This window comes from Miscanthus floridulus, chromosome 10 (genome assembly GCF_019320115.1).
Source record: "Miscanthus floridulus cultivar M001 chromosome 10, ASM1932011v1, whole genome shotgun sequence".
In the NCBI taxonomy this organism is placed as follows: domain Eukaryota; kingdom Viridiplantae; phylum Streptophyta; class Magnoliopsida; order Poales; family Poaceae; genus Miscanthus; species Miscanthus floridulus.
In genome coordinates, this window is record NC_089589.1 from 108915631 (window position 1) to 108938431 (window position 22801).

The following is a 22801-nucleotide window of genomic DNA, read 5'->3' on the forward strand; positions in this document are numbered from 1 at the left end:
GGCTCGTTTAGCTCGCGAGCGGCTCGCGAGCTGGTTCGAGTTGGCTCGTTATAGCTAACGAGCTAAAATCTTGGCTCGGCTCGACTCGTTACGATAACGAGCCGAGCCGAGCCGAGTCAAGCCAGCCACGAGCCAAGCGAGCTAACGAGCTTCGAGTTTTTCGTCCAGACTCACCAAAACGTAAAGAGACGGAGAAATATCACGTGCGGCCTGGGTGCTGAACGAACAACGAAGCAAGAACAGTGCAAAGTTGTCAAAAAAAAAGAGAGAGAGAGTGCAAGATATAACCTCTCTCAAAAAAAAAAATCACAAATTAAGAAGCAAAACACCGTTCTGAGCTCGGCCCCACCATTTCTCCTCCTCCGCCGGCGACTCTCCGTCGCCGATGCCCTTGCCCGTCTCCGGCCGCCGCGGCCTCCCCATCCTACCGCTCCTCCTCCTCCTCATCCTCTACGCGCTCCCCGCGCGGCTCCCGCGGTGCGCGGCCGAGTCGGCGACGTGCCTCGCCGTGTACCGGGAGGGGGGCGCCCCCGCGGTGTTCCAGTCCGCGCACTGCCCGCGCTGGACCCTCCCCCCGCACGACGACCAGGGGGATGGCGGGGGCAAGAGCTCCCCGATGGGGTGCCACGTGGCGGCCGACCGCGGCCGCCGCCGGTCCCAGGAGGACCGCGCCGTCTGTGCCCTCGGCATCCGCATCCCCTTCGTAGGTACTGTACTTACTCCCAACTTCACAACGTGAACTGGATGCTTCAGTTTGTAGTGCTCAAATCAGCCAGTGACTTGGAGGGATTCTGTGAACTTAATTGAATTAGATTTCTGGGTCGTTGCTTTAGCCTAGTAGTATACTGCAGCACCACACAGTTATTTGCCATTAGCACCAAGCTAGAGATATAGGCCGAAATGATCTTCTAGAGCTCAAATTTAGGCTGTAGTTCAGTGTGCTTGTATTTGCCTTATGTTGCTTGACATCTTATTCGAAGGGGTTGATAAGATGGAAAGCACTGAAGTCCAAATTGGATGCTGATTTCCAGATAGTAACACTAAAAGCGTTCTGGAGGTTTACTGTTCAAAGACACACATGGTAGCTGGGTGTCAAATTGTAACACTGAATTTGTCGGAGGCATTGTAGAGCAATGCACCATAGATTTTATTTCATCATTCTGAATTTGTTAAAACATCTTATGCCTACCAGTCACATAGTTTACGTACTTCTGGTTGTGCAATGGTAATGACTGATGAGTGCCTCATGCAGTCATCCCTTGGGATGACATATAGCTGCTGTTGTTTTTTGCTGGAATACGCAAGAGAGCTACATAAGTATGTCATTATATTAAGAAAGAAAGGAGTTTAGAACCTGTACACACACACACAAAAAAAAACACATTACCTCAACCTAGAGATACCAGACTCCAAGGACTAGCCTCCAATTGGCGCAAGGGCAGCTAGGTGAGACACACCTCAAACCCTGGCCATGCTACATATGGCTGTTGCACGCTCAATTGATAGTTCAATAGAATGTTATTTCTCAAAAGCATTTTAGTTACTCTAGTTCAATGTTTGGCTCCATGCACTCTATTTGTTTTTAATTTATCTTAGCTAACCCACTAACATATTACAGAGCAGATGAGGATTAAGGAAGTTGATGTGGGAGTGGTGGCAATATTTGATGGTCATAATGGAGCTGAGGCTAGTGAGATGGCTTCTAAGCTTTTTATGGATTACTTCCTGCTCCATGTTTATTTTCTTCTCGATGGAATATACTCCATGCTGTTCAGAAAATCTACTGGGAAACTGACATATCGGGAAGTTACTATTCTTAATAATGTATTTAATCTGTACAAGGATGACCAATCCAACCATGGAGAGAGGTATGTTTTTCTTTTCATACGCCAGTTTTCGTTGATATGTAGCATAATTGTTCAAATGATTCATGGTAACCAAACTTTTGAACTGATGAAAAATTGCAGGTCATGTTGGACATCGCCAGCTATTCTAGACCGGTCATTTCACATGGAAATCCTGAAGGAATCACTAATGAGGGCAGTTCATGATATTGATTTAACATTCTCCAAGGAAGGTCTCATGTTTCATCTGTATAGTTAAATTTTGTAATAAAGCTTCATATGTCAGAAAAGGATTCTTCTTCGTGTACAATGCAGGAAGCTTTACAGAACAATTTTGAGTCTGGTTCAACAGCGACCGTGGTCTTGATAGCTGATGGACAAATTATAGCAGCCAATGTCGGAGATTCAAAAGCTTTTCTGTGCTCACAAGGATATGATTCGCACCATCGAAATAGTTAAGTTTCATTCTTCAGTTTTTTAAATTTCAGATGTACCAGCCGAGTTGAATATTGACTCACCTTGACTAGATGGTTCTTGTTTTATTTTTGTCGATGTTATTCCTTCCCTCCCTTGACCCTTCCCCTTCATCTCTAGATGTCATATTCCTTTCAACAATATATAGGTTATAAAAGGGTACTGTTGGCCCTTGCCTGCATTGTAAATATTAGCCCATTCTTAAGAGTCTTAGTCTAAGAATATGATATGGTTTTCATGGCTGGGTCCAGATTGCCTGTTTAGTCAGCCAGAGCCCTTTGTGTTGTGGTCTGGTTAGCTTCTCATGGTTAGTAGGTGGTAAGTAGGTATGAGATTGATAAACAAGGACTCTATAATTTTATTTCTTAGGTAATGAAATTCAGGTCCACCTGTTGTGGAAAAAGATTGCCCATGTTTAGGATTTGATATTCCTGTTCAAGATGCCACTGTGCTCTAGCAACATGGGGAAAATGTGCATAAGAGCTTTGATGTAAAGTCAACCATCATAAGCCATCGAAGATAAATCACACTACTATTTACTTATTAATTCTGGTAACTGTGCATATCCAAGTCATTGTATAGGGTATTTCTGGGCACTGTGACGTCATCTGCATTTTTTTGTCGGCATGACCTTATTCCTGTGCAAGATTCTCTCCAACACTGCACCATATTCTATCATAAGGCCTAAAGGTCACATCCTTTTATGTTATCAGCTGCACTTGCACCGATTTATGGTGAAATGGTCCATGACGTGACACTGCTTAGCTGCCTTTATTGGATACCTAGTTTGTTCTTGGCTTAGATGCTTTACAACAACAACAACAACAACAACAAAGCCTTTAAGTCCCAAACAAGTTGGGGTAGGCTAGAGTTGAAACCCAACAGAAGCAATCAAGGTTCAGGCACGTGAATAGCTGTCTTCCAAGCACTCCTATCTAAGGCTAAGTCTTTGGGTATATTCCATCCTTTCAAGTCTCCTTTTATTGTCTCTACCCAAGTCAACTTCGGTCTTCCTCTGCCTCTCTTCACGTTACTATCCTGACTTAGGATTCCACTACGCACCGGTGCATCTGGAGGTCTCCGTTGCACATGTCCAAACCATCTCAACCGGTGTTGGACAAGCTTTTCTTCAATTGGCGCTACCCCTAATCTCTCACGTATATCATCGTTCCGAACTCGATCCCTTCTTGTATGACCGCAAATCCAACGCAACATACGCATTTCCGCGACACTTAGCTGTTGAATATGTCGTCTTTTCGTAGGCCAACATTCTGCACCATACAACATAACAGGTCTAATCGCCGTCCTATAAAACTTGCCTTTTAGCTTCTGTGGTACCCTTTTGTCACATAGGACACCAGACGCTTGCCGCCACTTCATCCACCCTGCTTTGATTCTATGGCTAACATCTTCATCAATATCCCCGTCCCTCTGTAACATTGATCCTAAATATCGAAAGGTATCCTTCCTAGGCACCACTTGACCTTCCAAACTAACATCTTCCTCCTCCCGAGTAGTAGTGCCGAAGTCACATCTCATATACTCAGTTTTAGTTTATGGTGGAATAATTTCAGCTTGGTCATGGATAACAATTTGCACTCCCTCCGTTTGAAATTACAAGGCGCATTTTCTTTCATTAGGACAAGCCTTTGGCCAACAATATCTTTGTCAATATATGATTTTTGTAATACAAAGTTGATGTTATTATATTTGTATTGAAAAAATACTTACAATTATGATTTTGTATCACATATTGGTAGAGATTGTCGATCAAGGTCTTGTCCTAATGAAGCAAACGAATTGTTTCTTGTAATTTCAAACAGAGGGATTAGGTTGCAATCACCAATCACCCAGAACCAATACTGGCTTGTGCATGAATTGGATATAAGACATAGCAGTATGCTCAATATTTTTTCATTAATTATAGATTTAGGGAAGGAGAAATGATCCGAAGTCATATTTTTTTGTGATCATGATCACATATAGGTTATGCATTTTTCTTTGTATATTTCATTTTCCTTATTTTATTAGCCTGTGTTGTAGGGATTTGGGTGAATAATAATATGAAGGCTTGCATTGTATCAGGGAAACGGAGAAGAAAGAGAAACTCAATCAATCATGAGGAATTTGCTTTGGCAAATTATGATGGACCATTGTATCATGCAAGGGAGTTGACCAAGGACCATCATCCTGATAGAGAAGACGAGAGAAGCCGCGTGGAGGCTGCTGGTGGTTATGTTCTTGAGTGGGCTGGTGTATACCGAGTTAATGGTGAGCTAGCGCTATCAAGAGCTATTGGTGACATTCCATACAAAAGGTTAACATGCAATCTATTGACCTTCTCTCCATCTCTGTCTCACTTGGCTGCTTCCCCAGTTTTGTTCATGTATTACAGTTTGCTTGTTGAGAAATCTGTATATAATAAAATTACATGGGGCTAAAGCTGCCATCCTTCCTCAAGAGTACTACAATGAAACTGTTGAGTAATAACTTGCATGGGGGGATGGAATAGAGATTAAGACTCTTTATAATATCTGAAGTTCTAAATTCCACGACAGCCAAAATGGAACATATTTCAATACCGAGGAGCATCTGCATGTTAACCGTTATATATAATGTGGTATTGATTGAAAACAGATATAAGTCGCCCCTGAGGCAGAGTGCTAGTCCCATGCTAAGATGGAATTTCTTAAAATGTTGATATAATATGCTATTTCTCCATTCAGTAGAGTTAGATGGACAGGCTGACGTGATCCTTCTAATTGTTTTTGCAGGTATGGTGTAATATCAACACCTGAATTGACAGGGTGGCAGATTCTGTCAGAAAATGACACTTTTCTTATTGCATCATCTGATGGGGTCTTTGAGAAAATGACTATGCAAGATGTTTGTGACCTGATGTTGCATGCTAAATTTCGTGTTAAACATGATTTTGGATCTTCTGCTATGACACAACATAATTTGGCAGATTATTTAGTTCATGTTGCTTTACAGAAAGGCACAACAGACAATGTGGCTGCTGTAATTGTTCCATTGGGATCACCTGGTAGCACTGGTACTACATTAAAAGATTGGTCCCAGTTTGAAGAAGATCTCAAGACATCTATTTCTCCAGTGTTGAATATTCCATATGGACTGAAGCCTGGTAGTCTCACTGATCATTGACTGTATTTTGTTAATTGTATTTGTAACCACTCCATAAATTCGTGCATTTCCATATTATTTAATTATATAATAATTGAATTTGTTTATAATTTGGTTTTTACTTGTTGCAAATGACCCTAACAATTTGTTAATATTGCGCATTGCTTTTTTCTGCTATCCAAAGTCACATTGTAGTCAGTTGACCCAATTCCCTGTTGTTAGCAATATAGGGGCAATCTTTATAGGAATGCCATATTTCACAGGAGAGCATTCATGCCCCTTCTATGATAATTCTGTGTTGGTATCCTCTTCGCTCTTCTGTTGCTGCCATGCTGCTGTATTTTTCTATTTTCTTTCCATGTCTGTAAATCCTTGCTCCTTAGTTTACCCGTTTGACTATGTCATTATACATAGTACACCTTAAGTTGAGGTCAAACTCCCCTCTGAGCTCATTGTCCTTTATTTACATGTATTTTATTTTATTTTATTTTATTTTATTTTGTGGCTAGATAACACTTTCTTTAGAAAGAGAGAATCTCATCTAGTGACCTTCAGTAGCGGACAACACTCTAGCCAGATTGACTTTGTCCTCACAAGAAGAAAGGACAAACGAGCATGCTTGGGTTGCAAGGTGATACCAGGGGAGTGTGTTGTTTCTCAACATAAGCTTTTGGTGGCAGACTTTCGTTTTCAGGTGCGTGCCCGTAGGGATAAACAAGTTAAGATTGAAAGAACAAAGTGGTGGAAACTGAAAGGGGAGACGCCAGAGGTATTCAGGGAAAGGGTTATCAAAGAGGGCTCTTGGAAGGAAGAAGAGGACATAAACAACATGTGGGAGAAGATGGCAACCAACATTCGGAAGGTGACCTCAGAGGTGTGTGGAGTAACCAAAGGAAGTGGAGGCGAGGCTAAAGATACTTGGTGGTGGAACGAGGAAGTCCAAAGGGCTATTAAGGAGAAGAAAGAGTGCTATAGACGTTTGTACCATGACAGGAGTGTGGACAACATAGAGAAGTACAAGGTGGCAAAGAAGACTGCAAAGCGAGCTGTTAGTGTGGCAAATGGTAGAGCGTACGAGGATCTTGACGAACATTTGAGTACGAAGGAAGGAGAGAAGGACATTTATAGGATGGCTAGGGTTCGTGAGAGAAAGACAAGGGACTTCAACCAAGTTAAGTGCATTAAGGATGAAAGGGAGCATCTCTTGGTGAAGGAGGATGAGATCCGACATCGATGGCAAGCGTATTTTGACAAATTGTTCAATGGTGAGAATACGGACACAACCTTTCAGTTGGATGACTCTTTTGATGACACCAATAGGCGCTTTGTGCGGAGAATCCAAGAATCTGGTGTCAGAGAGGCGTTGAAAAGGATGAAAGGAGGTAAGGCGATGGGACCGGATGGTATCCCAATCGAGGTGTGGAGATGCCTCGGGGATATAGCTATAGTATGGCTAACCAAGCTGTTTAACCATATTTTTCGATCGAACAAGATGTCTGATGAGTGGAGAAGTATATTGGTACCGATCTACAAGAATAAAGGGGATATTCAAAGTTGTACTAATTACCGGGGAATTAAGTTGATGAGTCATACTATGAAGCTATGGGAGAGAGTTATCGAGCATCGCTTGAGAGCAATAACGCGGGTCTCTATGAACCAATTTGGTTTCATGCCCGGAAGGTCAACCATGGAAGCCATTTTCTTAATAAGACAAGTTATGGAGCGGTATAGGGAGAAGAAGATGGACCTACACATGGTTTTTATTGACTTGGAGAAGGCTTATAATAAAATACCAAGGAATGTTATGTGGTGGGCTTTGGACAAACATAAAGTCCCAACGAATTACGTCGGGCTCATTAAGGACATGTACAACAATGTTGTGACTAGAGTTCGAACAAGTGATGGAGACACGGATGGCTTCCCGATTAGGATAGGACTACATCAAGGGTCAGCTTTGAGCCCTTATTTGTTTGCCTTAGTGATGGATGAGGTCACAAGGGACATACAAGGGGACATCCCTTGGTGTATGCTTTTCGCGGACAATGTAGTGCTAGTTGATGAAAGCCGAACAGGAGTGAATCAGAAACTGGAGTTATGGCGGGAGACTTTGGAGTCCAAAGGTTTTAGACTCAGTAGAACTAAAACTGAGTATATGAGATGTGACTTTGGCACTACTATTCGGGAGGAGGAAGATATTAGTTTGGAAGGTCAAGTGGTGCCTAGGAAGGATACCTTTCGATATTTAGGATCAATGCTACAGAGAGACGGGGATATTGATGAAGATGTTAGCCATAGAATCAAAGCAGGGTGGATGAAGTGGCGGCAAGCATCTGGTGTCCTATGTGACAAAAGGGTACCACAGAAGCTAAAAGGCAAGTTTTATAGGACGGCGATTAGACCTGCTATGTTGTATGGTGCAGAATGTTGGCCCCACGAAAAGACGACATGTTCAACAGATAAGTGTCGCGGAAATGCGTATGTTGCGTTGGATTTGCGGTCATACAAGAAGGGATCGAGTTCGGAACGATGATATACGTGATAGATTAGGGGTAGCACCAATTGAAGAAAAGCTTGTCCAACACCGGTTGAGATGGTTTGGACATGTCCCACGGAGACCTCCAGAGGCACCGGTGCGTAGTGGAATCCTAAGCCAGGATAGTAACGTTAAGAGAGGCAGAGGAAGACCGAAGTTGACTTGGGTAGAGGCAATAAAAGGAGATTTGAAAGGATGGAATATACCCAAAGACTTAGCCTTAGATAGGAGTGCTTGGAAGATAGCTATTCACGTGCCTGAACCTTGATTGCTTCTGCTGGGTTTCAACTCTAGCCTACCCCAACTTGTTTGGGACTTAAAGGCTTTGTTGTTGTTGTTGTTGTTGTTGTTGTTATTTTGTGGCTAGATGATGGCAAGGAGTTATTCAGTTGTTCATGAACTCCTTATACTTGGTTTTACTTACGTGTATTTTCATATGGCTAGCAGATGATGGCACTAGTTCAGCTGTCATTGACATGGGATATTTCAAGCGTTCATCAATAAAGTTCCAGAGGTTCTTGGTAAGTGAGGAATATAGTTATCTTTTATCTTGGGAGTTAGATTTACCAATCGATACAAATGCATTATACAATTTTATGCCATGTGAGTTCATCTTTGTTGTTATTACCTGTTTCATTTAGTATATAATTTCTTGTTCAGTTTCTGTTTTTTTGTGACGAGTTGGATGATGCTATTTGGGTTCCTTTGCTTACTTTAAAATTAGGTTGAAGCAAAACCTAAGAAGCTTGGTTGTTTCTATTTATCCGAGAGTCTGGATGAAGATATGGACTACATATTTAGGGTACCGGAAGCATACCAGCGTGAAGAAGACTTCAATCACATGCCAGCTGAGACTGTCTTATATTCTGATGGTTAGTTGCCTGTTTTATATACTCATGGGTGGGTCTTTTTAGAAATAAGTCCTTTCTTTTGTGTGTGTCTGTGTGTAGTGGTGCTGTGGTGGTGGTGGTGGTGGGGAGGGGGGTGTCCAACACCGCTGAGCACCTTTTAGAAACAGTCAATTGCCAAATTCTGATGTGATGATTGACTTGTTTGATAGTGTCTTTATCTTGTTCATGACTTTGGTTGTTCTCTTCTACATTGTATACAGGTAATCTTGAAAAATACAAGGACAGACACTTTTGCTTGTACCTTGGTCATCAAGATGGCGAAATGGGGCGGTGCAATGGTCCTGAAGCTTTTGCAAATTTTTTTGGTCTACTTGACTCCCTTCCGCATAATGGAAGCAAATCAAATGGTTCACACTCCTTTGGCAACACAATAGATTTCAGGTACCTTTCCATTTCTCAAGGAACATTCTGAATACTTATTTTGAGGGAAACTTCCTGGGTAGTTGCTATGTTTTCAATTGGATAGCCTTTTGTACCTTGTTTTATCATGATTTGTACTTAGCATACCTGGATATCACCAATTTATGTTGAAGTTTGGATTCTTTATTTTAGTTGTTTTCTATTCATTGGACTTTTCACTTGCTTAAATTGATGTTAAATGAATGTCAAACTTGGTTCCATGTCAAGCAACCTTGAGCCATTTTGACATTTCTCTAGTTCCATTAAACATAGCAATAATTTCTTGTCAGATGATATGCAAAACATTAGCTACATATCCAAATGGAGGGGCATGTTTAAGGGGTAAACTGCAAGGCAGAAAATTTGTTGTTGTCTCAGTGTAACATACTAACATTTGTGAAATGACTATCCTTGAGTAAAGTGGAAGAGTTATTGCATGGACTACTTCTGATGAGCTTTATTGGTCTCATGAGTTGTAAGCATTAGGATATAGACATATAGTTGATATGTGCTGTGGGATAATGATTTGGTCCTTTGCAGCAACTTACCTGGAATGTGCTTGATGTTCTCCTGTATTTAATAGTGCATGTGCAATTGTGCATTACATTATTCAACTACATTGCTCGGCATAATGTACAGTGTCATGATAATAGTACAAGTCTTTTATTCACTAAAAGGAGATTTCCTTTTTTAACCATGTCCAGATACAAGCTTAAGAGAAGATTTGATCGTGGGTCATACGGTGAAGTCTGGTTGGCATTTCACTGGAATTGCTCTGAAGATGCAGATGTTCATAAAGAGCCTCCACACTTTACCACTATATCTAAATCAGAGATGTATAATTGCACAAGTTCAGACACAATGTCATCTGATGAAGATCATGTTTCAGGCACAGTAGATGGTGATTTATTCATACTAAAGCGCATAATGGTAAATTAAATCAGTTGAACACCTGTCTTTATCGCTTTTTGCCATATGGGGTTCCCTACATAAGCACCACATCTGCATTAGAGTACATATGTTTAAAGAAGAGAACTTAACTCTTATGCATTAAGCAGTAATAAACTTGAAAAATATGCCCACATCTAGCAGTTCAGCCTGCTCGTGCATGCAGTAGGGAGGAGCATTCGCCAGTTGTATGGCAAGCTGCCCTTGCTTATTACCTTTGGTCTGGCCCTTAAAAAAAAGGACGTACCCAGTGCAGAGAGCTCCCGCTCTGTGCGGGGTCTGGGGAAGGGTGTTAGTGGCAAGCCTTACCCTCGCCTGTGCAATGCGAGGAGACCGCGACTCGAACCCGGGACCTTCCGGTCACAGGCAGTAAGACTCTACCGCTTGCACCAGGCCCGCCCTTCTGGTCTGGCCCTTCTGGTCTGGCCCTTAAAACTTTAAAACTTTAAAATTATGGCATCCTACAGAAACTTTTCAAATATGCTTGTCGCATCCTACAGAAACCTTTCAAATAAGCTTGTGGCCATGACATGTAAGCTCTAGGCCTCATTTCTTCACTTGGGAAAGAGTTGCTCCTTGACCAGTAAAAAAAACTAACAGAAAAATCACATGTGAAGTAAAGTACATCTGTTCTGCCCAAAAGGGTACTCAATGGTGTGGTTCAGTCCAGAAACTAGCCTGTCAATTTCTTTTAGCTACTTCTTGCTGATGCTGGGAAACTGGCAAACTGCTGAAGAAAACATATAATTATTATTGTCGATTTATTACAATTCAGGTTATTTGTGATTCTGCAGTGTCTAGCTGATTTATTCTTAGTCAGGTTAGGTGTGCAGTAAACAAAATTGTTTTCAATTCCAATTCATTTGACTCATTGGATTGTTTTTTTCCTGGAACATCTGTTATATTTTGAACTACTTTGTTATTCACAAAGCAAATATTTGCTAAAAGAAAACAAACATATAAAAGAGGATTTCCTTGAAACAGTACTGATGCTAGAAGAGCCTTATTGTCCCGTCTTAAGCCCTGATTGAAAACTGCAGGTGGAGAGGGGAAATGCGGCTTACTTGAGTGGATTGCGTGAGAAATACTTTGGGGAATTATTTTCAAATGCTTCCAGAACTCTTGAAGGTTTGTTGAGGACAGAATCATCGACTATCTCATTGGACATGCAATACAATCCTGATATCCGTTTAGAAAGGAACATGTTGGCTACTGAGGAACCACTCAAGCACGTGGCTAGGTTTATAGAATCTTTTGAATCAGAATCAAGGGAAATTTGGCTGGTGTATCACAATGAAGGCCGCTCATTATCAAAACTGATATATACTGCCGAAGAAACGAAGTTAGTCACTGGCAACAATAATGAGACGGTCAGACATATTCAAGTTCTGCACCCATCGAAGTGGTGGCATTGGTTAAGGACAACAAAAGCTGGGCAAAACCAAATGCAAAACCTCTTATGGCAGCTGGTATGTTTATGCTGACTCTGGTTCTCCTGTGAACTGAATGCTATGGAGTCATTTTAGTTTCTTCTAGATGTAAGCTGCCATCAACAGGCTAAAAATAAAAAGAGCAACACTTGTTCTGCAAATTGCTTCTTATTGGTGGTTTAGTATACTAACTTATTTTATTTTTTTCCCCTTTCCTAGTTGATGGGACTGAAGGCCTGCCATGATCGTAATATCACTCACCGGGATATCAAACCTGGTAGAAATGATATTGTTGTCTATTCTTTCTTTGTTTTTTATAGTTCTTGAATCTTTTTCTGTAGACAATTTCTATTAACTAGTCATGTTAACATTGCTTATTTTACGCCATGGAAGAGAACATGATCATTTGCTTTGAGGACATGGAGACTGGAAAGTGTCTAAGAGAGGTTCCATCTGAAGCAAAGCAAAATAAGTTGAACATGTAGGATTCAAGAAGTTCCTACACTCATGTCCTTTTTACAATTTGGCAAAGTTTAATCTTTACATAGGAGTTTCATGATTATTGGTAGTTAGCTGTTGAGATATTGTAAATGTATTATTGGGTAGCTGACTTTATTTGCAGAGGCACTTCTCCAGCTGCTGAGCCAATTGCCCCCCACAGAATTTTGTGAAACACCCTATATTGAGTGTCTAAGGTTAACAGAGTATATATAGATTTGAACCCATATGTATTTCAGTCTTGCTCTGCCTCGTAAGTCTTACTTAAGGATGCTGAACAGTAGTGTGTACTGTAGCAGTAGGATTATGGCAGGGGTTACCTTCTAAAATAAAGAGATCTGTTGCCAAGATAATTTGTTACTTTCCTATTTAATTGGGTTTAGTTAGATATGGTTTCATAGGAAAGCAAGGATTGTATTCTTAAGTGTCAAGTTATGTGATCAATCACTAATTGTTTACGGTGTTAGAGCCACGTAGAGGTGAGGAAACAGCAGCAGAAACTGTAGTAGTTGATTCCTTTCCCCCGTTTAACCTTGATCAGACTGCTCAAGCCACCCTTTATGGAAAGGGACCTATTCTTAAAGAAATATGAAATAGTCCAAGTTTAGGCATGATTAAAATCTACTAACAGTTAGGAGACAGGACCAAACCTTACCTCGATGAGAGCAGCTTCACCCTTATCCTGGTCCTCAGGCCATAACCCCATCAATTCACATCATTGCCTCAAATTACATTAGCAAATTATTTGAGAAATTTGTAACTTCATGTTAGATCAATTTAGACCTCAACATCAATATAAGATCAATTGTAAATCACAGATTTTTTTTATTTGATTTTTGGCTTTAGTTTTTTCTTGGATCTCAGTTTCTCAACTATTCAACTGAGTAATATTTTTCTATACAATTTGTCTCAATTTCATTAAGTATAGAGGTTAGAACAATTAGATTGCGTGTGCCTTCGCGCACTTGCTTTTTTGTGTGTGTGTGTGTGTGAATTGCGATTCTAGTTTGAGACATCGTTTTCTGAAACTGTAATAGTCACCGTTGCCTGTCTTAAATTATAAGAAAGGTGTTGCATTCTTCTTCTATTAATAAATAACAACTTCCTGTACACAGGCGTCTGATTGACTTTGGCAGTGCCATTGATGATTACACGTTGAAGAATCTTTATGGTTCAGGCCCTACTCGGTGTGATCATTTTCCTTCCCTTCCCTTTCCTTCAGTATTTAGCTGCAGCATAAAATTAGGATGATCTTGATTTGAGTTGTAGAATTATGCAATTTATGATCGGGAGTAATTTAGGGTATCTTACCTGGATTTCTTAATAAGTCCAAGGGTTCATTATTTAGGTTTTCCCAAGTCAATTTTTTGTCCTATTCATTTACCCACCCTGCCACCCATGCCAATGGTCAATTGTGAACTATGTCCTTTCTTTATCAACTTCCCTGATGGACATGTTTGATCCTGGACTATTGAACTTTTGGGTAATAGGGTTTTGTACTCAAATGAACGAGGATTAAGCCAGATCAAGTAACTGAACAGTATTTATCTAATATTTGGCAGTGTATAGAAAAATGTGTTCCTTGCTACATTTTCAGATGTGCTTGTTCTTGAACGTGGCATTAGACATGGGTTGCATGGCACTACTTTGACTTGTTTTGATCCATTCTATTCCAATTGTAATGCAACTCCAGATCTGAACAGACATTTGAGTACACTCCTCCAGAGGCACTCCTTAATTCAAACTGGTTTCAAGGATCAAAAAGTGCAAGGCTTAAGTATGTCTCTTTTACCCACTTCTGTTACTTCTACGAATTCTGGTATGTACCAGTGTGTTTGACATACAGCTGCACTATGATTCACTGAAGTTCTCGTTTTACTATGTACAGGTATGATATGTGGAGTGTTGGAGTTGTCATGCTAGAGTTGATGGTGGGTTCTCCCCATGTTTTTCAGATAAGCGACCGCACACGTATTTTAATGGATCAGCGTCTCGAAGGGTGGAGTGAACAAACAAAGGAGCTTGCATACAAGTGAGGCAATGTTAATCTCCTCTCTGGGCGTGTGTGAAATCTGGATTAGCAAAGCTGATACAGTTTGCAGTTGTTGTTCTCTTACTCTCTTAGCAAACTTGAGAACATCACAGAAAATTTCAGTTTTTATGAAGTACTCCCTCCGTTCCATTTTATCTGGCGCAAGTTAGAATGACACGGTCTCTTAGATTACACTTTGACTATTCATTTGCTTTATATTATATTATTTATTCTTATAAACTTATAATCATTGGATAGTATAATTCCTTATAAATCTGATCATATAAAATATGTATTATAATAGTTAAAAATTATTAGCCTAATTATTGGTCAAATTTTTTAAAGTTTGAATCTTGATATGCGTGTGCGCCAGATAAAATGGAACGGAGGTAGTATTATGAACTGCATATTTCTCCTATGGTTCTTGGGGTATCCCAAATTATTGGTACTGATGAAAATCATAAAGTCTACTGCCTTCCCTTTTAGGTGAACAGAACACTTCAAAATTTAGGTGCTCGTGTCATATATAGGCAACCTAACACATTGATGTTTGCTCTGTTGATATGGCATTGACATATCCTCTCTAGCCATCATAGTCAATTGGCTATATTAAATGAAATTAGGAAGTGAGGTGTTCCAAATAGGTCTGCAGTACGAATATGTAGAATATTCTTCTAGAGAAAAAATGATTGCCATAATATTCCTTCATTTCCTGTTCTGATGTTAGGTTGAGGTCATACATGGACTTGTGCATTTTAGTCCCAGGGATTTCCTCACAACATCATGGCAGTGGTGGCCCAGAACAGGTCAGCAACTCCATTATCTGCTTATTACTGTGACTTATGCTCGTACTGTATTTTATTGTGCACAGTGTTTCTCTTATTCTAAAAAATGTAAGATAAATTGGCACATTGTTGTGTAGTTTCACTTCCACATTCATATGTTGTAAAAAGGATGTATTTTCTTGGCAGATCTTTTTTATGCTCCTTATCCTTAACATTGATCGATAACCCATGAAACCCTCGTTACATATCTGCCATAGTATATAGCTGAAGTTTCAAGGCTATGTGACAGCTGATGATGGCTTTCTTTTACTTTGTTTAAGGGTCAATTTGGGTTAGCTTCTTGGAAATGCTCTGAAGAATCATTTGCACATCAAGTGAAGATCAGAGATCCTCTTAAGATTGGGTTGGTGTTTCTTTTCTTGTCCACATTTTCTTTGCCCCAGAATACTTGGACCATCATCATTTTCATATCTAATAGTTTCATCAGTGGCATTGCTAATGTTTTCCAGCTTTCCTAATTTATGGGCACTGCGATTCGCACGCCAGCTACTTGTGTGGCATCCTGTAAGTTTCTTGAACCCTGCTCCATAAATTTCCTTAAGTAGTTGACATTTCTTAACCCTATCAAAATTCATGTGGTTAAAAAGGCGAATAGTGGCTACAGAAGAAGATAATAGTGGCATCCTGTTATGGTTCTCATTCTTATTTTTACAATTCCTTTTCATTCTTTTACTTGATCTGTTCCTATACCACCAAGGTATAAATACCTATGCTATATTGCAGGAGGATCGGCTAAGTGTCGATGAAGCTCTAAATCATCCTTACTTCCAGGAGCCAACGTAAGGAGAGGGGATTAGTGATCTAACCTAGGAATCTTTAACTCAGTCCTTCCAAGTTTGAGCTGCATCCATTTGGTCAGAGGAATTCGTGAATCGTTTGTAATTACCAACCTGGTTGTGTCATAAGATGTTGTGAATATAACATGAAACAATAGATAGTAGCATATGTGCAAGTACATGTGTAACCAGCAGCGTAGATACAGGGCTGAAAGGAACAGAGACAGCTGTGTAACGGTGAAAATAGTGAAGAGAACCAGCAGCGTAGATAGATTCTAGGACCAACCAAAAGCGCCCTTGATCGCATTGGCAGGATATAAGACCAGTTAGGATGTAATGGTGCTAATATTGTTCTCCAGTTCTCACCTATTGAATTACTACAATGTACAACACCTCATGCGTTTTAAAAAACCAAAAGTCACGAGAGTAAAAGATCTGTTCAGCATCCTAGTTCAGCCGCTTGGTTGTGCATAGGCACCATGGTGTCGCGGTGTCGCCCAGAATCTGCACTGCGCATACAGTATGGAATCGATGCATTCATGTTTGCCGAACTGCATCTAACTTGTTACTGGACCATTCAGGCGGTGTTTAAATTCAGGGAGTAAAATTTAGAGATATCACGTTAGGTGTCACATGGGAGTGTTTGGATAGTAATAATAAAACAAATTATAAAGTCCTTAGTAATTTGTAAGACGAATTTAAAGGCGGTGTGCCCAGCGTGGAGAGTCCTCGTTCTGTATGGGATCCGGGGAAGGATGTTAGTAGCAAGCCTGGTCTATGCAATGTGAGGAGACCGCGACTCGAACCCGGATCTTCCGGTCATAGGTGGTAAGACGAATTTATTAAGTCTAATTAATCCGTCATTAGCACATGTTTACTGTAGCGCTACATTGTCAAATCATAGACTAATTAGGCTTAAAAAATTCGTTTCGCAAATTAGTCACAATGTGTGTAATTAGTTATTTTTTAGTCTATATTTAATACTCAATGCATATGTCCAAACATCTAATGTGATAGAGAGTAAACTTTAGAGGGTGCAAGGTCTCAGTTTCAAGACCGACAAAGCATTCCAAACAATTTAAAGCATATTCAGCCAGCCAAACAATTTAAAGCATATTCAGTCTCTGAAGTTTGATGTTCCATGCGGCTTCATTGAAGCAGAACTCCAACTTGCTACCATACCATCGAATAGCACTGTAGCACAGCTTCATGATTAGCCAAACACATTCCCAACAGTGCACGGTATCTTCAGAAGTCAGAACTGTTGCAGAGCTAATCTGCTTGGGAGATCAGGAGGTAATGACGCTAAAGATACATCACAGAAACAGTCACAGTAATTGCGAGCATTAGATTTTGGGTAAAAACTAAACAGCATAATCTTTCTAGGACAAAAGAAAAGGTAAATGTTTCAGAATATACGGTAAAATTTCTATAAATTTCTCTATTCATGTCGGTCTGAACACTCACTCAGTTCAGGCATCAGGATTCTGATTCACTTTGTCACAACAGCACATACTGAAACCAGCCATGTTATTGTAGAAACGAGATTATGCCATCAGCCTAAGCGTCTCTGAACATCTACTACTATACTATAGCACGATCTCTTCAGACTTCATTTTCGTGGTGGCGGCTGCCTCTTCACGGACCGGAGCTGCGCCGAGTTCTCGAAGCAGTGGTAGAACCCAAAGTGCGGGAATCGCTCGTACCACGTGTCCTGCGGGACGTGCGTGTCCCAGTGCTCGCCACTGCTGCTGCGCCCATACTTGTGCACCCACCCAGACCCGTTGTGCTGCTCACCCCAGGTGCGGTTCCACCGGTCCCCATACTTGCCCGCCCACCAGGTCTCCCCCTGCTTGATGCCATGGCCATTCGGGTCGAAGTGCTCGTCCCACTTGTCACCCCATTTAGACCATCCATCGCCCTCCGAACGCTCAGCCCACTTGTCGGTGTACTTTGTGCTGCCACCAAAGCCATCATACTTCTCGCCCCATCTACAGTGAAGACAGATGGTTCGATGGATTTGATTTGAGCATGCAACTCATTGCATATGAGCATAATGATCTGATAGTGGAATGTTTCATTGATCAAAGTGATTCAGTTCATGATAAATAGTGGAAGCTCTTACCTTTCATGCCAAACATGGGCATGACCGACATCCAGCGGTGTGTTTGGATCCAAGCTGCACCATTTATCAGCCCATTTTTCAGTTTTACCGGTCGAGTCATAGTGCTCAAACCATTGCTCTTGCCACTGCTCCCCTTTACCGTTCTGTCCCCACTTGTCTGCGGTCTTCTCCATATGCATAACCCCACATGTGTAATCCTGCAACAAATGCAATACTGAGTTTCTACTCTGGGGACACATTAACTTAGCAAATGTAACCACAAAGGAAGCAGATTGAAATACAGCAGCTGCAGAGTCACGTCTAAATATGAATCTAGATGTCTCAAGACAGGTAGTCCTAATCGGCAATGCATGAAAATTTATTGCTACCCAATAAGCCAGAAATTTACCTGCCACATTGACTCCTTCCAGTATTCCCGCCAAACATTGCCCGCAGCATCACGCCCAGACTTCTCCGAACCTAATTCTTTATGATCAAACCGGTCTGAGGCCTCCCAATATTTGTCTTCCCATTCAACAGCACCATCAGCACTAACTCCCCTGATTACGGTCCACTTGCAAACTACACCATCAGGCCTTTGTTCTACACCTGTTTCCTTCCACCACATTGAACCATCTAGATGTATTCCATGTGATGATTTCTCAGCGCTTTCACTAAGTGCTCGAGCCACCTCAGCTGCATTTTTTGAGAACTGTTCTTCAAAGGTATCCTTTTTGTCAGCAGCCAGATCAGCCTTGGAATCCACATTCTCAGGTTCAGCAAATGATTGGAAAGGAGGAAGAGATCGATCTTCCTTCTTTTTGAAGAAAGCTGTCTCAAAAGGGAGTGTTAAAGAATCTGCTGATAGTTCCTTTTCCATCAACAGATCAGGCTGACTGGAAAAGGTATCCATTTTCTTGGATGGCTTTAAGCCAGTACTGCTTTCCTTTTGTTTACTGCTATCTTGTACTGGAGGTAACCATGACCAGAAATCTGGACCTGGAGTACCAAGCTTGGAACTTGACTGCTTTGAAGGAGATGAGCCCCCAGAGTCTGGCACTGAATGAATCACAGATTGCTGATGTCAGAGTGGAAGATTAAGTTTACAGGGAGCTGGATACAGTTGCGGTAAGTAAAACGCTTTGGCTAAATGTACTGCATAAGGCTAAAAATATCCTTCATGTACAACAAACAGGTAGATTCTGATGCTACTTGCAACTAGAAATTCCTTCAAGTGCATGAAACTTATGACCGAAAATTCCAAAAAAGTAGTATATTAGTTTTTTTTTCTCGAATAAAAGTAGTATATCAGTAGTATAATTATTTCTTCATCCAAATCGTCCTTCAGAGAAAAGAAGCTATTGTGGGAAATTTGTTTACTATAATCTCTCATACTGGATGTAGGAAGATACATAGAGCAACAACTTTTCAGTATATAGAGGACTACCAAACGCTGTATTGGTTAATTAGCAGTTAGTGGTAGTTCTAGTTATATTCGCTTGATACAGTAGGCCCCAGGTGGTTAGTTGGCACTACTTCTAACCATGTTTCCATGGCGGCAGGCCACAGATAATGAGACAAATAAGAATTAAGCATTTCACTGAACAAAAATCCTATTTGATGCCGAAATTGTCTCACTTAGTGATGATAAAATAAAGAGTATCCATCTCTCCTAAACAGTTGCTTTGCTTAGTGATACCTGAAAGAAAGAATCATCAAGATCCTTCGGTTATCCAACACATTTTGCATATTCCAGTTTCCAATTTTTCTTTTAAGGATTCATGGCTTGATTCTTTTAAGAATTCCCCATTGACATTGTCATCCCTAGCTCCCCCTAAGCAATACATGATCTCTTTAGTGTTTATTCACTCATACCTGTCAGATTAGAAACGGAGCTCATTTCTGCCTAATAGTAATGGGCTTAAGGCTAAAAGCTGGAATTGTAAAAAGGATCACGATGAGTAAAAGGCGTGCCGCGTGATCTTTAGACAACCTCACGTGAGTGGAAACCAATACCTTCCGCCGAGGGCGACAGCTGTGCCCGCGCCGCCGGCCGGGAGCTCCGATCCGATCCCCTAGCAGCGCCGGCCGCGGCCGATCCCACCTTGGCCGTCTCCGCCACCTGCGGCGGCGTCGGGGGCGGGGACGGCGGCGAGGCGGGAGGTGGCTCCTTGAGCACGGCGCGTGCGGCGGCGAGGGCGGCCGCGGCGCGGTCGATGACCTGGCGGCGCTGCACGCGGTCGCGCTCCTCCCGGGGCACCCGCAGCATCTCCTCGAACCGCGCCGTCCGCCGCCGCACGTCCTCCACGGGGGCCCCGGGCGCGGGAGGCGCGTCCGCCTCAGCGGGGGGCGGCGCCTCCTGGAGCCGGCGCGCGAGCTCCGCCGACCGCCGCTCCCGCTCCACCGCCTTCCTCCACATGTCCAGGTACGACCCCCCGCCGCTGCCGCCGCCCGCCGAGGTGGCGGCGGCGGCCGCGGCGGGGCGGAAGCGCGCATTGCGGTGCTGCGCGCTGGCACTGGCTCCCCCGCGGCGGCGGAGCAGGAGCAGGCGGGGCGCGGACGAGAAGACGGATACGGATGCGGCGTTGGAGGCCGCCATCGTCGTCTATCCGAACGGGTCGGGGTCGGGGTCGGGGTCGGGGAGTGTGCGGGGTGTGGGTGTGGTGTGGAGGCCGAGGAGGGAAGAAGAAGGGAAGAGTGAGGTGGAGGGGAAAAGGGTGTGGGGTGTGGGCCCGTCTCTGCTGACGTGGCACTGAGCAAGTGGAGGAGATTGTGGTGCGTGTCTCGGCGTCCCACGTGTCGTAAAGGTCAAGGAGCTTTTGGACCACGGTGGGCCATGAATTGCCTGCGACGGGATCGGGTTGCTTCGCCATGGAAATGGACGTCTGCAAATCCAAATGGGCACCATATCAGGTGCAAAACAAACGATCCGTGGAAACTTGCAAACTAAGACCACCCACAGTGTATCAAATATCGATGCTGCAGAATGTTGAAACGAAGAGAGAGAAGAATTCAGCATCGATGCAACACATTGCAGGGGGCGGTGCTAGAGCCAGAAAACTCAGGCATCGAGGCATGTAGAAGCATCGGTGCTGAAACGAATAAAAAACTATTTCACGAGCTGTTTCAGCATCGCTCACGTTGTGGGCAGTCTAACTATCAGGGACACAGGATGCCAATCCGGTGGATGGGACGAGAGGTGGGGCGATTTTGCGCTTAAGCCCTCCCACCTTCCAGGTTTTTTCCGAAAAACTCCCTGCCGATTCAGTCGTCAGATCGTTTCCGCCGCCCCTGCGCCCAGCCAAGACAGTTCCTCGCGTGCCGCCAGTCCAAGTCGCTCGTTTCTCCGATCGAAGACGATTGCGGCGCTCCTGGAGGATGTGAAGAAGCCGATCGAAGACGATTGCGGCGCTACTGGAGGACATGAAGAAGCCGGTCAAAGACGATTGCGGCTAGTGCAGGCGATTGCGGCGCTCCTGGAGGACGTGAAGAAGCCGATCTTCAAGACCACTCCCGGTACCCGGCCCCTTCGTCGTCCCGACCACCGGTACATCTTCTTCATCTGCCTGTGTTCATGCCGAGATGCCGATGCACATGTTAGCTCAATCGTCGTGGCTTGCGTTGCAGGGACGGACGGGTGGGAGAGCGCGCTGACGAACCCGGTGTCCCCGGTGACCGCATCGTGTCGTCCTGATCGGGCAGTTCAGCGCCTGTGCTTCGACGTGGACGTGGTGGAGAGCGACTGGTGTACTTGCCGAGTTCGTTTTTGCGTGTGTTTCTTATTGCCGGAGAACGTACTCGGATGTCGACGATGCGGAACGACGGCGACAGCCAACAGCACCAAGAGCTGCAGCAGCCAGGGAACGACGCCCTCTCTAAAGCCGTCGCCGTTGATCATTTGAAGCCTGTGGTTGGAATGATGTTTGATACACTTACAGATGTGGAAAATTTTTACAAATCGTATGCACATGAAGCTGGTTTCTCTGTTCGTGTTGGTCAGCACAAGAAGCAAAATGATAAAATATTATTCAAGCGTTATTATTGTTCAAGGGAAGGGTACAGAAAGGAGAACATCAAAAATGTTATTGACGAATCCGGAAAAAAGAGAGACGCATAATGTGATGGAAACCAGATGTGGTTGTGAGGCACTATGGTAGAACCGCCTAATCTAATGCCTCCCAGGAGTGCTCGTCTTCCATTAGACACTAAGCACTTAAGGGAGAACAACAAATTACTCGGTTCCGTCGGGCACACCCCAGGAGAGAACCCGAAAATCCACATTTTTACATCAGGATCACAAATGAGAGAATAAAGCTTACATCATTATTAACCATTTCTTACATCACTTTACATGTACATCAGAGTATAACATTTATTATTATAACAGCGGAATGTAATCACATTATCAGAGTTGTGAACAAATTAATGTAACAATGGAATATAAACATGTGATCAGAATTACAGCAAAAATAATTATCTATTCATGGCAGGGTGAAACATTGATAAATAAACTATGACAACAGATTGTAAAACTTTTATTTATAAAAACATTTAGTGAGAGTTATAAATAAAAACTATGGTCGCAGCGTACAGGAATCCTCGCTGAGGCCACCAGGAGGTATCCACACAAAAGGGTTAGCTCTAGCATCCACCTATCACCTGCAACAGGTGGAATAAAACCCTGAGTACTCAATTGTACTCAGCAAAACTTACCCGACAGGAGGAAAGAAAAGACTCCAAGGATATGCAAGGCTATCTGTCTTGTGGGTTTATTGCATTTGTAGGAAGCATTACTAAGCGTGCGTCCTTATATTCGATTTTTATTAATAGCCGCATTGATTCATTAACTAACCATTCCATGTA

At 42.6% G+C, this 22801-nt stretch overlaps 3 protein-coding genes across 18 annotated transcripts; 2 read left to right on the plus strand and 1 right to left on the minus strand.

Moving 5' to 3' along the window:
* The first annotated feature begins 292 nt into the window (after positions 1 to 292).
* On the plus strand, positions 293 to 16266 carry LOC136486951 (putative protein phosphatase 2C 76). Of its 15 annotated transcripts, none has more exons than XM_066484044.1 (20): positions 295 to 707; positions 1619 to 1868; positions 1968 to 2077; positions 2164 to 2298; positions 4362 to 4635; positions 5093 to 5463; positions 8440 to 8516; positions 8720 to 8867; positions 9107 to 9287; positions 10010 to 10235; positions 11294 to 11722; positions 11903 to 11960; positions 12077 to 12164; positions 13297 to 13368; positions 13875 to 13958; positions 14070 to 14213; positions 14941 to 15019; positions 15319 to 15401; positions 15486 to 15562; positions 15782 to 16266. In XM_066484044.1, exons 1-19 carry the CDS (start codon positions 386 to 388, stop codon positions 15514 to 15516), a joined length of 3162 nt encoding a protein of 1053 aa, XP_066340141.1. In that variant the 5' UTR covers positions 295 to 385; the 3' UTR covers positions 15517 to 15562; positions 15782 to 16266. The 15 variants fall into 15 exon arrangements, 7 of the variants coding, with proteins under 7 accessions (XP_066340142.1, XP_066340141.1, XP_066340137.1 ...); XM_066484040.1 differs by having other exon boundaries at positions 296 to 707; positions 15508 to 15562; positions 15782 to 16264; XM_066484041.1 differs by having other exon boundaries at positions 296 to 707; positions 8443 to 8516; positions 15508 to 15562; positions 15782 to 16263.
* A 972-nt stretch (positions 16267 to 17238) lies between these two features.
* On the minus strand, positions 17239 to 20597 carry LOC136485290 (protein LIKE EARLY STARVATION, chloroplastic-like). 2 transcript variants are annotated; one of them, XM_066482198.1, is made up of 4 exons: positions 19955 to 20597; positions 18348 to 18997; positions 17960 to 18156; positions 17239 to 17825 (listed from the first exon to the last, which is right to left on the minus strand). In XM_066482198.1, exons 1-4 carry the CDS (start codon positions 20535 to 20537, stop codon positions 17447 to 17449), a joined length of 1809 nt encoding a protein of 602 aa, XP_066338295.1. In that variant the 5' UTR covers positions 20538 to 20597; the 3' UTR covers positions 17239 to 17446. The 2 variants fall into 2 exon arrangements, with proteins under 2 accessions (XP_066338295.1, XP_066338296.1); XM_066482199.1 differs by having other exon boundaries at positions 18348 to 19016; positions 19955 to 20574.
* A 1152-nt stretch (positions 20598 to 21749) lies between these two features.
* Positions 21750 to 22055, plus strand: LOC136489253 (protein FAR1-RELATED SEQUENCE 7-like). The gene has a single exon (XM_066485943.1). It carries the CDS (start codon positions 21750 to 21752, stop codon positions 22053 to 22055), a length of 306 nt encoding a protein of 101 aa, XP_066342040.1.
* The last annotated feature ends 746 nt before the right edge of the window (positions 22056 to 22801 follow it).